The following is a 16,063-nucleotide window of genomic DNA, read 5'->3' as shown; positions in this document are numbered from 1 at the left end:
CGCAGGGTGGGGTCGGGTGAGTCGTGGAGCCCTCGCAGCCGGCGGGGGTCCAGGGCAGAAGAGAGGGTCCTGACCTCTCAGACCACGCCATACCCTTCCCCGTCCGCTGCGTGGGCTAGGAAGGAGGGCCAGGAAGGAAGAGAGGTTTGGGGATTGTCCGACGTCCAGGGGCCACCCTAAGCGGCTGGGGGTCCCGCCCCACTAACCGACTGGGGGAGCTTGCGGGTACCGCGTCCTCAGCCGAGTTTCCCCGGGGCCACTGGGGCTCGCGGTGTAGGGGTCGGGGCGGCAGGAAGGGGCCAGAGTGCCGGCCGCGCGGGCCCGGTTCTGCTGCCAGAAACGACCAGTTTTCCAGGGTCAGCGGCGGGCTGGCCGCGGGAGCCGGCCGGGAGAGCGGCGGAGAAGGGATGCGGCCGCGGCCGCCCCCGCCCATCCCTGCAGGTGCCGCGGGATCCCTAGGCTGCGGGACAGGATGCGAGGACCTGCGGGCGGAGATCGGACCTCTCCGCAGGTTCCCCGAGTCTCCCTAAAAGGCAGACCCAAGGGTCACTCGGAGCTTGTGCCGCAAACCCAAGCAGGGAAACTATTGGCGCAAGGAACCCCAGGTTCTTAGCGGGAAACAGGAGAGAGGAGCCAAGTTCCCCTCAACTCTGAAAAGCCTTAGGCAGACCGGGGAGGAAGGGGCAGCTGCGAGAAGGTAGACTGGACGGAGTCCCTCGGTTTATTTCTGCCCATGTCTTCGCTGCCTCCCATCCCGCCCCCAGCGCGTTCTGATCTTTTAATTCCCCGGACTAGATCATGTTCTAGTGAAATTTAATTTAACCGTCCCCCCCCACCCCCCGCCCATCTCCCCGCGCCGGTCGGTCAAATGCTCTTCTGCACCCTCTGGCGGCCGCAGCTCTCTTAGAGAAGGGCACGCACCTGTTCTGGCTTCTCTGTCGGACAGCCAAAATAAAGATGCTTCAAACGTCCGAGCACAGCTCAACCGAGTCAAGGTCACCGAGGACAGAAACCATAACAACGAATCCCTGGAGCTGCCTGCTCCAGGTGATAGTTGACTGGGAAGAAAAGATGCCAGGTCTCCTGGATTCCATTTACTCCACATGGTTCTCAGTGTGGTCTTTGAGCCTGCGCTTGCCAAGGTCTTGTTTTAATACACGGTGCCCCATTGACCCTCTCAGCTCCTAGTATGACCTGCGTGACTGCTCTTTAAATACCTGCCACGCAGTGGCATTGAGAAATGGCTATGCAAACACTAGACTGCTCATGCAATCCCTGGAATCTAGTACTCGGCAGCTTAGTGACAGCAAAGTGAGTAGTAATAGGTAACTGCTAGTCTCATACCCCCCGGAGAAGGCAATGGCACCCCACTCCAGTACTCTTGCCTGGAGAATCCCAGGGACAGCGGAGCCCGGTGGGCTGCCGTCTATGGGGTCGCACAGAGTCGGACACGACTGAAGCGACTTAGCAGCAGCAGCTTCAGTCTCATACCCTTATGCAGGGGCTACAGGCTTGAAACTGTCAACTAGATTGTGTTTGTGTGTGTATGGTGGGGTGCTGTTGGTTTGTTTTTTCTAGTCTAGCACAGTCTTTTTTTTTTTTTTAACTTTAGTCTTCATTGCAAAGCACCTCTTGTAAACATCCCTCCTTTACTTCCAGGTCAGGGCTAGTTACCCCAAATAACTCCTTCCAAGAAGAGCAGTACAGAGCTCTCGGTTGTCTCACGTGCACTAAAGCATCTGATTACAGGCTGTAATCAAGTGCTACGTAAGGGAGAACCTCAACATTCACTCCCAGTAGCTAACTTTTCAGAATTTGTACCCCAAGTAATTTACATCAGAAGACACAAATATTACTTGTCTGGCAACCACCATAGTAATCACTGTTGCAGGCAAGAATATTAATATTATGGAAACAAGTGAATATATAGGGGAATACTTTGTACTCTTTTTACAATATTTTATAAATCTCAAATTATTCCAATAAAAAGTTTCTCATGGGAAAAAAAGAGGTAAAGATACAAATAAAGATTTGTAGGCAGAAACAGCGCTTTCAGGACTCTTTCACTGTTCTCACCCAATAGAATAATTTTCTACACTATCTCCTATTCCAACCACTTTTGTTTTTTTCCTGCTGACCCTGAGGGGGTCAAGTGTAGAAGTTAGCAGAGCAGTTCTATTACTTCAAGTTTTTGCTGAGATGTAGTAATTTAGGGTGAACATTTCTCTTTACCCTTGTGTAAAGTGGGAATGTTAGAAGATGATCTGTGAGTGATCTGGGAGCTGCCTGCATAATAGGTTATGTGTACAAGCTAAGTTCGTTATGTTAAAGAGATTTGCAGTTCACTAGTGCTTCTCCCAGTCATACATCATCTTTTACCTCTACAGTATTTTTTTTTAAGATTTTTTTGATATGGACCATTTTTAGTCTTTATTGAATTTGTTACAATATTGCTCTGTTTTGATTTTTTTGGCCCCAAGGCATGTGAGATCTTAGCTCCCCCACCGGGGGTCGAACCCACACCCTCTGCATTGGAAGACGAAGTCTTAAACCCTGGACAACCTGGAAAGTCTCTACGGTACTTTTTTTTTTTAATGCTGATCGTTATATTTGAATATAGTGTCTCCATTCCCCTGGAACCAGTTATAACGCTTCATCAAGGTCTAAATAGTCCACTTTTTGTTTTTAGGAATACTCATAGTTATGTGACACCCTGCTGTCCCTTTTTCTGGATTGTTCTGGCCAAAAAGAATGGATATTAAGGATCAGCAAGGTACTGTCTTTTCAAGTCTCCATTTCCCAATGCTCAGCTTTGTCCTCTTGTCCCGACTCCAGATCCATCCCAAGCCACATGGTGAAAACACAAACAGGATCAGTCTTTGCCATATTCTCCATGCTGCTCATAGTGGTCTAGCAGTGTCCTGTTCTCATTAACAGTAGGTAGATCTCAAACATCCTCTCTAAATGTTCCCAAATGTTCTGCCCCTGCTAAGTAACCAACAGCGGTGAGAACTGGGATGGGGAGAAAATGTGTAATGTTAATTTTACGGTTGACCAGTGGCAGTTTGGGGAATGCCATGTACTACTCCTGGCAATAACGCTTTTTCCTACAGCACTTGGCACTGATATTACGAGATTATTGCTACAAAATGGTCAATGTAGCCTTGGTCTTCAGGACAATAATTCCAAGTTCCAAAGAAGAGCTAACTCATGAGAATTTCCTAAGGCCCAATCCTACAGCCTATGCCTGGCAAGGGCATAGGCTGCATTCAAACATTCCAGACTATTTATACACTCCCTGAACTAGCACCCATTTTAGCATCTCGTGTCAGCAAACAGCCAACTCCATAAACCTAGCCTCAAATGATATATTAATAAGAGTCATCTCATTGATCATAAGCTCTCTAGTCATCAGACAAATAAATAAGCACTGACCAACCAGAATGAGGGCTTCCCAGGTGGCTCAGTTGGTAAAGAATACACCTGCAATGTGGGAGACCTGGGTTTGATCCCTGGGTTGGGGGAAAGGAATGGCTACCTACTCCAGTATTCTGGCCAGGAGAATTCCATGGACTGTATAGCCGATGGGGGTCACAAAGAGTCGGACATGACTGAGCAATTTTCACAACCAGAATGAGAAAAATTACTGATATAAGCCCACTCAGGCTACAAGAAAGTAACATTTTTTTAATCAATATGCAATTTTATCTTCAATTGAATAGAAAAATGGGGAGAATTATAGCTCTTACTTGGACCTGTAGGCCACTTAGAAGTAGAAAACCTGAGAGATGTTGGGGGACTCATTAAAGGTAAATAACCAATCTAACAAATCCCTGCCTAGAGACTAAAGTAACCCTTCACAACACTACTGGTAAGCTAGTTCTTAGCTGAGAGTACTAACCTCTATGTGGAGTGCACAGAAATCTCTGAAATATCTGAATGTGATAGTTACCCTCGTAATGAATAGACACTTGACCATTTCCTATCCTATGGACCACTTAAAATTTTTGTTTGCACGTTTCTATTAGATCTTCTTTCCTTTTCTAGGCAGTATGATGATGTCAGTCCTCCACCCGTGCTCTTGAGAGGGCTGCCCCTGATTACTGAGTATAAAGATGAGGAATGAAAGTCTCTTGCAAATGTTATGTACCAAGGGCCAAAAGGAATATCCTTTTGTAGCTTTTTTTTTTCCTTTTGTAAAGCTTTTTAAAAAGTAGCACAAAATGAAATGTCCCAGTCACCTTTGGGGCTCTGAAAAGAGATAATGACACTGGCCAGTGGGGTATACAGAGTGAAGATGAGTAAAGAAGTGAAGCTGCCCTGCTCTGTTTGGTTCATCCCTTGCAGTAAAGTCAGAGCACAGTCCCACTGCCAGTGCGACCACACTCCGCTACAAAAAGCTCCACTACGACAATGCCAAGAGGCCAGGAATTACTTTAATTTTTTTTTTTTTTTAAGTTTTAAATGGCAACACAACCAAAAGTTGGTACATCACAGAAACAGAGGGCTTTGCAGGCAACACTGATTGGGAATAGCAAAACACTTGGCTGGTGAAAAAAAATGAAACTCTAAATTATATACAATAGTAGCTAAAGGGTAATATTGAAAAACAGTCTTATTCACTGTGACTCAAGATTTTACTTGCCATTATCTATTGCTTATTTATTCAAGGTTGTAAATAATACTTATATAGAGACATAGAGATGTGTAAAAATGAAACATCGTGAAAAAAATACAATTTTTCAATTTCATATGAAACTCAAAGTATAAGTTTTGTCCAATATGGAATGTACCTACATTTGCTTACATTAGGGCTCTAAAATTCATTTAAAAATTGATTTTTTGTTGTTTTTAAAAAAGAAACAGCTGACCCACCATGCCAAGTCTGCTGTGTAGCTTGTTTGCTCAAAATGAGCATTTTTCAGGTGAGGTCTGTGTTCTCTGCCCAAGGTCTACTATGGTTTCTTAGTTGTACTGGCCCGATTGTGGAAAGAGTTTCCATGAAGAGTCGATGGCAGCATCTGGATGAGGGACAGTCTGGGTCACGGGACAGGGGTAGAGAAGAGAGAGGTAAGAACCCAGATCCTTATGAAGGATGACATTCAGTTGTTATATTTTAAGGGGTACCCGATGGCTTTTTCCAGGCACTCAACTAACGAGCCAGCAGAAAGAAAATCCCTCTCGACTTCTACAAATTTGATGTAGATGGATTTGGGGGACACACCGGGATCCACAAGACAGTTTTGAGACAAAAACCCATTTATACCAACCCAATCCTTGCTGAAGGTTTTGGTATTTGCTTGGAAATGTAAAAACAAGCATTGCTGCAGAGTCCTGACCTCAGCGATCCCGAGGTAGCAGTAGATAATTCGAGTGGGTTCTATCTCCACCTGCAGTGAGGCTTGTGCTGAAAGGGTTTCCAAGTCAACCCGGCCCTCCTTTCCGGGCTCCAGGGTACGTCGCTCCACATGGGGGGAGGGAGGCCTCTCAATACACTCCTCGTAGCCGATGGCATAGAGACCCGGGCTTTTGGGAATGCCTCCTGGCAATAAATACTGAACCACGTTCCCACCAGTTGGTTTGGAGTGGGCGATGGGGATCCAGTCAATTTCCATGTGCAGCTCCAGGCACCTAGCTTCGCTAATAGTGATCTCCAGAAATTTGTAGTATACATTCTTCCAGTTCATTTTCTGTACTCGGGTCATGATGATTCGGCCCTCAGGCTTCTCAGAATTGAAGTACTCTCGGAGTCGCTTGCCGAGGGGCACCTGGGAGCTGATCTCAGCATAATGGTAACGGATATCCTCTTTCCAACGGGTGTTGTAACCGATTCCAAAAATGGCCAGTTTATTAGAAAGGTGAAGCCTTGAAAAGTCTGTCCAGCTCTGAAACAGTTCCCATTTCAACTGTACTGATTCCAAAATTTGTACGATATTCTGCATGATGTCTCTTTTCCTAGAAAGAGAGATAAAAGTCAGATTCCTCAGGATCAGATTCCTCAGATCCTCAGTCTAGATGAGCACTGTCTGACAGAATTTTCTGCAGTGATGGAAATGTTCTGTGTCTGTGCTGTCCAGTATGTTAGCCATTGCACTGAAATGTGGCTACTGTGAGTGAGGTATTAAGTTCTTAATTAACTTAAAATTACATTTAAATAGCCACAGATGGCTAGTGGCTACCATATTGGACTGTGCAAGTCCAGATAATCATAGTATTAAAATCTGAGACATGCTTACCTCTAGGAAGTTTCTAGGAACTAGTGATAAACTGCTTTCCATTATTCTATAGTCTAGTTGTATTACACTTAGTAACTATTGATACATAAGACCATAGGATTTCAGAAACTCAAGAATAATATGTGTGTGTGTGTGTGTGTGTATAATAGTGCATATGATGGCCTTCAGACCTATCAAAAGTAGGTGAAGAATGCTGTATTCAGAAAGGTAATCAGAATCACTTAAAAGTATGAACAGATTAATTTCTAACCTGGAAATTCTGGAAGTTAAGTAAGTTTGGCCCATACATGCTGGCCATAGGAAAACATGAAATTGATTATGACTAGCTTCAGCAGTACGTGAACCGTGAACTTCCGGATGTTCAAGCTGGATTTAGAAAAGGCAGAGGAACCAGAGATCAAATTGCCAACATCCGCTGGATCATCGAAAAAGCAAGAGAGTTCCAGAAAAAAAATCTACAATTGCTTTATTGACTATGCCAAAGCCTTTGACTGTGTGGATCACAACAAACTGTGGAAAATTCTTCAAGGGATGGGAACACTAGACCACCTGACCTGCCTCTTGAGAAACCTGTATGCAGGTCAAGAAGCAACAGTTAGAACTGGGCATGGAACAACAGACTGGTTCCAAACAGGGAAAGGAGTACGTCAAGGCTGTATGTATCATTCTGCTTATTTAACTTATATGCAGAGTACATCATGTGAAATGCCAGGCTGGATGAAGCACAAGCTGGAATCAAGATTGCCAGGAGAAATATCAATAACCTCAGATATGCATATGACACGACCCTTATGGCAGAAAGAGAAGAAGAACTAAAGAGCCTCTTGATGAAAGTGAAAGAGGAGAGTGAAAAAATTGGCTTAAAACTCAACATTCAGAAAACTAAGATCATGGCATCTGGTCCCCTCACTTCATGGCAAATAGATGGGGAAACAGTGAAAACAGTGACAGACTTTATTTTTTGGGGCTCCAGAATCACTGCAGATGGTGACTGCAGCCATGAAATTAAAAGATGCTTGCTCCTTGGAAGAAAAGCTATGACCAACCTAGACAGCATATTAAAAAGCAGAGACATTACATTACCAACAAAGGTCCATCTAGTCAAAGCTATGGTTTTTCCAGTAGTCATGTATGGATGTGAGAGTTGGACTATAAAGAAAGCTGAGCGCAGAAGAATTGATGCTTTTGAACCGTGGTGTTGGAGAAAACTCTTGAGAGTCCCTTGGACTGCAAGGAGATCCAACCAGTCCATCCTAAAGGATATCAGTCTTGAAAGTTCATTGGAAGGACTGATGCTGGAGGTGAAACTCCAATCCTTTGGACACCTGACACGAAGAACCGACTCATCAGAAAAGACCCTGATGCTGGGAAAGACTGAAGGGAGGAGGAGAAGGGGATGACAGAGGAAGAGATAGTTGGATGGCATCACCGATGCAATGGACATGAGTTTGAGTAGGCTCCGGGAGTTGGTGATGGACAGGGAAGCCTGGTGTGCAGCAGTCCATGGGCTCGCAGAGTCGAACATGACTGAGTGACTGAACTGAACTGAATTGATATGATTCAAAAACATGAAAAAAGGATATTTCCTCTATTTGTCTAAAATACATTACTACTCCCAAATTTAAAAGAACAGTTTAGCACAGAATTAAGATCTGAGAATTCAGATGGAAAAGTTCCATTACTAACCTTCCGTTTTAAGAGAGAAAAATTCCAGATAATGAATTGAGATTGTTCTAAAATGTATTTTTATAAAGGGAAGCAAAAGCATAGAAATTATTTCAGTTTTGATTTGGACAGTTAACAGAATAAGACAAAGTACAGGGAAATTCTTGTTTCACATGCTGCTTAATTCAAGTAATTCCAACTGATACTCCATAATGACTTATATAGATATGAGGATATTTTTTTCTCAGGGCACAACTCTGATATCGGAAGACTGAAGTTTGTTAAATGGTAACTTGGCAGCAAACAATCACACTCTACATCAATCGCAGGTTTAAACTACAAATACTCAACTACCACACTCTCATATAATCAAACGCAGGCAAGGTAAGAGGGTGTAATGGTGGTTTGTGAACAGCTTCTTGGTAGAAGATAGATTGTACATTTTCCTCTTAAATTCTCGAATGTTCTAGAAGAGCTTTTGGAACAAACTGGGGGATCTTCCACATAGCCATTCTCTCTTATTTTCCTTTACTTTCTTTTCAAGATGACAAAGAGCGAATGTTTTGTTGTCAGATTTCTTGGTCCAGTGACTGTCCTGGACTCACCCTCTGCACTTCAGTTTGTCTAGAAAGCTACTCAAGTACTTGAGTGGCCATGCAGATGAAATCACTGCATTTCTGGGGACTGTTCCTCTTCTCGAGAGTGCAGAAAGGCACTCAGTCACTTTATTAACGTTGAGGATGTGGTGTCTGTGAGGCTAAGATACAGAACCATGTTTCTGCATGGGTCGATGCTTTAAAAAAGAAATCATTGTTCAACGCTACCATTCTTCCTTATCTTCTTTTAAAATATTTTACTGATCTCAAGGAAGACTGGGCTAAGGAGGTGGGATGGAGGGCAGAGACTTCTGTCTGTTCTGTTCACTGCCGTATCACAATGCCTGACATACAGCAGGTATTTGATAAATAAGGGTGAAGGATGGTATAACTGACTGGTGTAAAAGAAAGTATCAGTTAGTTCAGGTGAATTCCACCTAAACTTAGGAGTGAAAAAATCCACTGCCCAAATGAAGTTATCATATTTGGCACTGTCACAGCCCTAAATCAGCAATAAGGAACAGTTCTTAGGAAACTGGTACACTGGGAAGTGAGTGGCGTCTTAGGACCCACTCACCCTGTGGGCTGAATCCTGGAGAAGCAGCCATGCTGGACATTTCTGCAGAGTCTGCCAGCTTCCTGCCCCACTGACCTGATCTCAGCCTGAAGCTCCCTGGGCTCAAGCCTCAGACCAGCTTTTGACAGCTGTGGAACACAGCAAGACTCAGCTATTTAATAGCTAGACCCAGCTATTTAAACAGTTCCTGAGAACTGTCTGCTGTGTTTCTTAAGTTCCAACTGGAAAAAGTTCAGAGGGGTCTGAGACTGGTGACACCAGATCTGTGAAGCTCGAGTTCATTTCCAGTTACATCAGTTGGCCTACCCTGTAGTTCCTAAGAACTTACTTTTTGATTCCCAAAATGGAATATTATAATCTGGGGTCCCTAACTTCTGGGAGCTAATGCCTGATGATCTGAGGTGGAGCTGATGTAATAATAATAGAAATAAAGTACACAATAAATGTAACGTGCTTGAATCATCCCCAAACCATCCCGTACATCCTGGTCCGTGGAAAAATTATCTTCCACGAGACTGGTCCCTGGTGCCAAAAAGGTTGGGGACAGCTGTAATTTAAGTATTCCTCTGGCCCTCCTATCATTTCACTTAACCCCAGGCAATCTCTGGGCCCTGCACCTCATCTCTGTATCATATTTAAACATCCAAATGCCATATCCTCACAAATACCATCAACATACTTAGTTTCATATATTTATTTCTTCTACTTATATACAAAATTCCCAGCATTTTTGGATTAACCACTGGAAAACTTAGGCTAAGAAGATGAAGAAGATCAATGAGACATGCCCCCTCAGTGGCATGGCAGGTTGTTTACTGTCTGAGCCACCAGGGAAGCCCCTAACTTTCATAGCATGTCTAATTACAGCAAGACTTTTGTCATTAAACTTAGGTATTTACACTTTTTAGAAAGGGGGAACATCTACTTACTGTGCTTCTTCAGAAGACTCTTGTTTTATTTTTAATGTTCTCTTTGTGACAGGTATTTCATCTGAAAAACAGAGGTTTTGGAAACGTTATATTTTCCTAAGTGGTGACATGTATCTATGTAGATGAGTAGCTGTAAGTTTACTGTTTGTTCCATACTTTCCAATGCGAGAACTTAATTCTAGTGTCAAACACTGTCCAATGCCAGATTTATAGATGTAACTCATATATAATGAGATGCATACATTTATATGCAAGATCAGAAACCAGCTCTATGAGTATAAAATTCTTCAAGGTCACTAGTAGATTTCTAGCTAGGAGCTTAAAGCTTAATTTCATGGCAAACATGATTTTTAAAGGAGTGAGAATGAAAATAATTCTGTTTTATTTAGATTTTCTATGTAGGTTTTATAGAGCAATTATTCTCCCCCAGCCCAATATCAGGATCAATATTCTCTACATGTTATTTTTTTTGTCCCAAAGGTTTGGGTGACTTAACTCCAGCAAAACCAGAGTTATAGGATGCCAAAGTAATTTAGACCTTAGAACTGTTTTGAAATTAAGAGGCAGTGATCACTTAGCATCTGCCTTTTTATTTTTCCAGTAATCAATTCTCTTACACAGTGTTAGTCTTATGGTTTTATAACCACTTTCTTCGCTCCTTTTCTTTCGGGTTTTCCATACCATTTTATGAAATAATCCAAATGCATGTTTTGGCCAACTCAATATTAGCATTTAATCCTTTTTCTTTTGAATTAGCATTTCTCTGTCATAGCAGATCTGTAAAACAGTGCCCGTGGACTTTCGTCTTAAGCTGGGGATGCATATTTATAAAGCTGATTCTACTTATCCTTCCTTGGGGGCTGCCCAAGTGCTTCACTAGAGAGTAAGAACATTCACTTACAAGTGAGCACTCGTTACACAGCTTGCTATGTATGTACAAAGGCTGCAGCAGACACTTGATTAGTACTGGCAAATTATGAAAACTAAAACCAGAACATTTGTTGCAAAAACCAAAAACAAAACAACCCAACTACATATATATATATATATCCTCTTAATTAGTCCATACAGTTTAGATTTGATGGCCAGGAGTTTTTTTTCCCATTTTTAATGTGAAGATAGTGAATAAATCATTCCAGCTATTGTTGGGATGGAAGCCTTTATGAAGTTGGAAGGAGTATGATCCCTGATGAAGTTCAATTATCAGCTCCTTTCAAACCAAGGCTTTCCTTCATTTATTGTTCAGACTGAAGCCTGGAAAGGGACCTTTGCCAAATTACAAACAGGAGTGGGGGAAAAGTATTGGGGATAAAAGAAGGAAATGACAGTTACATCTATACCAGTTGAACCAGGTGCCAATACTCTTAGCAGTCATCTTAGAACAAATAGGTGCAGAATATTTTTAATTGCATAGCCTGTCACTGAGCTTCCCCATGCAGCCCAGGATTAGGAATTCTTCTGTGTCTTTAGGGACTTTGTGGAACTCAAGGCACCAAACACCAGCTGGTAGTTTAAGGCTAATCGAAGGATATCCAAATTGCCCCAAACAGACACTGGCTATATGTGTTGTGCTATCAGTGGGAATGGTAAAAGGTGTTACAGATATGAAATACCTGAGCACATGTGAAGATATGTACAGACACATACACACACAAACCACAAGTATCATAGATACTGGCTTTCTTACCCAATTCCTGATCTGTGGGGTAGCCATGGAGATCCTGACTGTGGTTTCCCCAGTCCTCCTGTGAATACTCCTCCATAGTGCTGCCATCTGACTCCAGCTCCTGGTACAAGCCACTACTGTTAATAAGTACAGGCTGGCAGGGCTGAGCATCCCATCCTCCCTGACCAAACACCTGTTCCAACTGTTCAAATGTGTAACTGCTCTTTCTTTTCCCAACACCATGTTCTTTCACCCGACTGTAACACCTGCGAAGGGTCTAAGACACAAAGTCTTTTGTTATTCCTTTAAAGCTGTACTTCCTCTTCCAGGTACGGACCACAGATATTAATTACTATTAGACAGACACGGACAGACAAACACAGACACATTGTTACAGGAATGCTAGATTTTAAATTCATTATTATATTAGAAAAAAATGACTAATTTAGCATTTACTCAAACACGTTATAATTCAAACAATTATTTTGCAATTAATTATCCATTAAACAACAAGAAACATTACAACATTATTGCATGTATCCCATACACATATTTTTATACCCCCCACCCCCATTTTAAAAGAAAAAGAAAAAAAAAAGAAAACAAGAAATACCAGCCAGCCAATAGGATGCACACCTGCCACAGAAAAGAAAGAGCTGCTATTGTGCCCAGAATTTGGAAAAAGTGAGGGAAGGGAGGACAGAAAGAAGAATTTCCCAAAGCAAAGAATGTACCCTTCCTTACTCTTGATTAAGAAGGAATATAGGGTAAAAACAATTGCCTAAACGAATTAGCTAGTAAAACAAATTACTTACATAGTCCATACTCCTTACTAACTCACTCTGTCTTTGGGGCAGTTGCTAGAATTGAATTTAAAAGAGATCAAATCAATAACACTACAGATGCTCAGTCTCAAACATCAATCATCAAGAAACAACAAGACACTAATACCAACATCTAAAAATTAGCCAATGATAATACTAGCCTATTCTACCAACTCAAACTGCCAGCCAAACACCAACAAATGAAGCCAATCATTTCTTTTGGGGTAGGGTAACAGAAAATGAGGTAGAAGGGTGTTATTTCACTTCTTTTTCTGCTTCGTGGTACACAGCAAATAATATATCTTTATGCAAGTCCACAGATAAAACCTGTATAATTTTATTACCTTGCACAACCCTTCAACCTACTTCATGGTCTTCTAATGCATATTTCTGATAATCAACCCAGTTTCCTTAGTTTAATGGTATATCTTATGCTATCTTACATGATATTTCAAAAGATAAATCAAGGATTTAGTCCCAGGCCTTGCGCCTCAGTTCCAAATTTAGTTTAATTATATTCATTCTCTGTCCCATCTCTGCCTCCTTTTGTTCCTTCTAATCTCCTTTCTACTTTACTGGGTTTTACTCTCGAGAATTTTCACGGCAGACAAGACCCTTTTTCTCCAAATGCTTTCGAACTCAACTGTGCCAAACCAGCTTACCTTAGACTTAATTTACACACATCAGCCAGACTGTCAATTTCTCCTGAATGTGAGATGACTTTCCATAAGCCAATACCTCACCTACTCTCCCCAAAATAAAACAACTTTGAATAATCTTTATGGAGCCTCCTCGAAAGTTCAGTACTGTTAAATCTCAGTTGACAAACTACAGGAAGACACTCTGTCAAACACTGCTGATCTCTCATTTGAGGCCAGAAATCCAGACGGGCAAAGGGAATAATAAACACAAAACACACATGATGATCTTCCTCGGACACAGAGCAGCGATGAAGAGTCATCCATCCTGAAACCAGCCAGCCTGTTCCCTGCATAAGCACCTGCCTCACTCTCCATTTCTGGAGATTTCTTTTGGTGCCCGAAAGGATGCCTTAAAGAAGTGAGGTTTCTGATCATACACTCTTTAAAAGTGTCCCTTCTTCCTCTTTGTAAAGGCTACTCACAAGTACATAGCACATAACTGGAACAAATCAGAAATGAACCTGGGAAATGTGTCATGGGCAACTCTTCAAATGGGAGGGGACAAATGCCTCCAGCTGACCTCACATGACTTTCTATACCCCATTACCCGGCACCCTCTGCCCTCCTTGCCGGGACTGGAATTTGAATTGCAAACATCTCCTGCCAATTTATTTTTATCTCACAATGTCTACTTTCTGCCTCCAGGAACACCCCAACCGCACTTTTTCAGCTCCTCCAAGGACCGTAAATGGAGAGTCCCAGCCTTGCCCCTCTCACCCTTCCAAAGCCATAAATGGAGATGGGAGACCACAGCACTCAGCGCTCACTGCTTGCTGGCTGCCTGGAGCACACAAAGAACCCCAGCGGATCTGTCACTGAGGGTCATTCTGGAAGTCAGGGAGTGAAATTAACACTCCTCTGAAGGGACGTGCCACGCTTAGACGTGACCAAGGCGTGAGCAAAGAGATCAATCTTTGACACTACATTCAGTGGAAAACTACTGAGAAGATTTACTTTGAAACCATCAAATCGAGCTTAACATTTCACTTCTTCTGTATATGAATAAGGAAACCAGCAGTATTTAAGGGTTCTAGATATGGAAGAAGAGTCAGGTGATATATTTTATATTCCATCAAAAAAAAGTCTAACAGATCCTGTCACCTCTTACTTCGCAGTGTAATTCTGAAATACACTTTAGTAGTGTAATATGCTGAAATGTAAAATGTCTATTAGGCGTCTGAATGAAAAATGTTTGGTGACATCTAAATCCATAAGATGGGAATTTGATGTATTGAAACAATGTTAAAAAGATTTCCAACTCTCTGGAGACATAAATACACAAAAGAGGTACCTTCTGGGTTCAGTCAAGACCACAGATCCAAGCAGAGGCTGTTTAAATAGCATATATCAACTGAGATAGAAATCAAAATAAGAAACATCAGCTTGACTGCTACTCTAACAAACACTGGGATTTAGATAAGCTAGAGAGACTTTAGAAATGGATAAAAAGGACATATGGAGGCCTTCCAATTCTTATCATCCATAATAAACTAGAAAAGGTTACACTTTCCACACTCTATAAATGATTAACCAAAGCACAAAATTAAGCGATTGTATGTCTGTATCAACAGTCCTCAATAAACCAACTAAACATCTACTGTACATCTTAGATTAGATAGTGCTATGGTATCTAGGAAAAACGAAGTCTTGCTTCCCATTTTGGAAAGCTGTACCAAGCCCAACATGAACCTCAATTCAGTTTCCTTCGAGAACCATTTCCTGTTCTACACAGAAACCTTGTTTCCCTTCTTCTTTTATCTCACCCATCTTACAAATTTATAGTCACTTGGCTCTAGCATTTTTCAAAAAATTAAGACCTCAGAGAGGAAAGAATTTGCTTAAAATTATTAAGGACTATTCTATTCACAATGAAGAAGAATGCTTCCCTTATTGTTAGAAATGTCCATGGTAAATCTCTATTACTGTCTCCCCCAGGAGTTATGAGAGAATACTATATCCTGAGTGAAGTCACAGGGACAGAAGTCAAGAAAACCTGCATAGAAGAACTACAACAACTCGACCAGGTGGTCGGATCAGAGAAATCCGAAGGTATCTGACTCAGAAGAACTGCCAAGTGAATGCTTGATAAATCCACCATGCCAAGTGTTCAACGACTACAAAAGAAAAAGAATCAGAGAGAAGTGAGAGATGTCCCATTACCAAAGCAGGGAGAAAAAATCAGATGGCTGACAACTGACAATTCATAGACAGAGGGAAGGTTTTGCCAAAGTTTAAGATTACAGTGAGAGGAAATGAGAGAATAAAAGAGGACATTCATTGTGGATGAATGTAAGGGGAGTCTGGGGGGTGGGGAGCGGGGCAGGTAAACAAAGGCAGGAGCTTTAAGATTGGCAGGATTGGGGGTTTAACGGCAGCAATGCAGAGAGAGACCCAGGGTTACAGTACACGTAACATTAAATACAGTGCACAATGCAGCTATCTTGCCAAAGTAAGTAAATCCAGTATTGGGTTGTATAAGCAGAGGAATCACATGTAAGCTATGGAGGTGGCTCTTCCTCTCTATTCAGCACCGGTGAGGCCACAGCTGGAACACAGCATTCAGTTCTGGGCATCGAACCAGCTACAAGAGAGGGAAATTGCAGAGTTCAGAAAAGGGCAAATAAAATAATGAAAGGCTTGGAAAATAAGATCTTTAAGTAGGGCCAGTGGTTTCATCAAAGCCCTTCCTGACATTATATAAGCTACTTTGGGGGTCAAAAAATAAGGCTTCTTTTTATTTCAATGTCCTCCAATTCCTCCTTTGGCTTTCAGGAAGGGGGAAGAATAGAACTCTTCCCTGGTATGGTACAGTAGGAAGCAAGCTCAATAAATTACATGGGCATACGCCACCTAATTCTGCTACTGCCTC

The 16,063-nt window shown here is 42.1% G+C and overlaps 1 protein-coding gene and 1 long non-coding RNA gene across 18 annotated transcripts in view; one reads left to right on the top strand and one right to left on the bottom strand.

Annotated features, from left to right (window-relative positions):
* Nucleotides 1–328: 328 nt before the first annotated feature.
* Nucleotides 329–16,048, top strand: LOC145523912 (uncharacterized). The gene is made up of 5 exons (XR_014066958.1): nt 329–441; nt 2,481–2,578; nt 2,690–2,773; nt 13,840–14,246; nt 15,130–16,048. It is a non-coding gene; the product is annotated as an uncharacterized LOC145523912 (long non-coding RNA).
* MSANTD2 (Myb/SANT DNA binding domain containing 2) overlaps nt 4,636–16,063 on the bottom strand; it is a 29,992-nt gene continuing 18,564 nt past the window's right edge. For 3 of the 17 annotated variants that reach the window (XR_014066938.1, XR_014066944.1, XM_081535072.1), the window contains 5 exons: nt 15,640–15,775; nt 11,863–11,946; nt 11,691–11,790; nt 10,004–10,064; nt 4,636–5,955 (listed from right to left, as the gene is read on the bottom strand). Coding sequence is in view for 10 of the 17 variants with exons in the window: in XM_081535072.1 (XP_081391198.1) it covers nt 5,103–5,955; nt 10,004–10,064; nt 11,691–11,766 (990 nt within the window). In the remaining 7 variants the exon portion in view is untranslated. Of the gene's footprint in view, nt 5,956–10,003; nt 10,065–11,676; nt 11,947–15,616; nt 15,776–16,063 lie in introns of those variants that run through there. The other 14 variants (XR_014066939.1, XR_014066942.1, XM_081535075.1 and 11 more) reach the window with 11 other exon arrangements.

This window comes from Giraffa tippelskirchi, chromosome 10 (assembly GCF_054371585.1).
Source record: "Giraffa tippelskirchi isolate mGirTip1 chromosome 10, T2T-mGirTip1v1.2.pri, whole genome shotgun sequence".
Lineage (NCBI taxonomy): Eukaryota > Metazoa > Chordata > Mammalia > Artiodactyla > Giraffidae > Giraffa > Giraffa tippelskirchi.
This window is presented reverse-complemented; position numbering and strand designations above follow the sequence as displayed.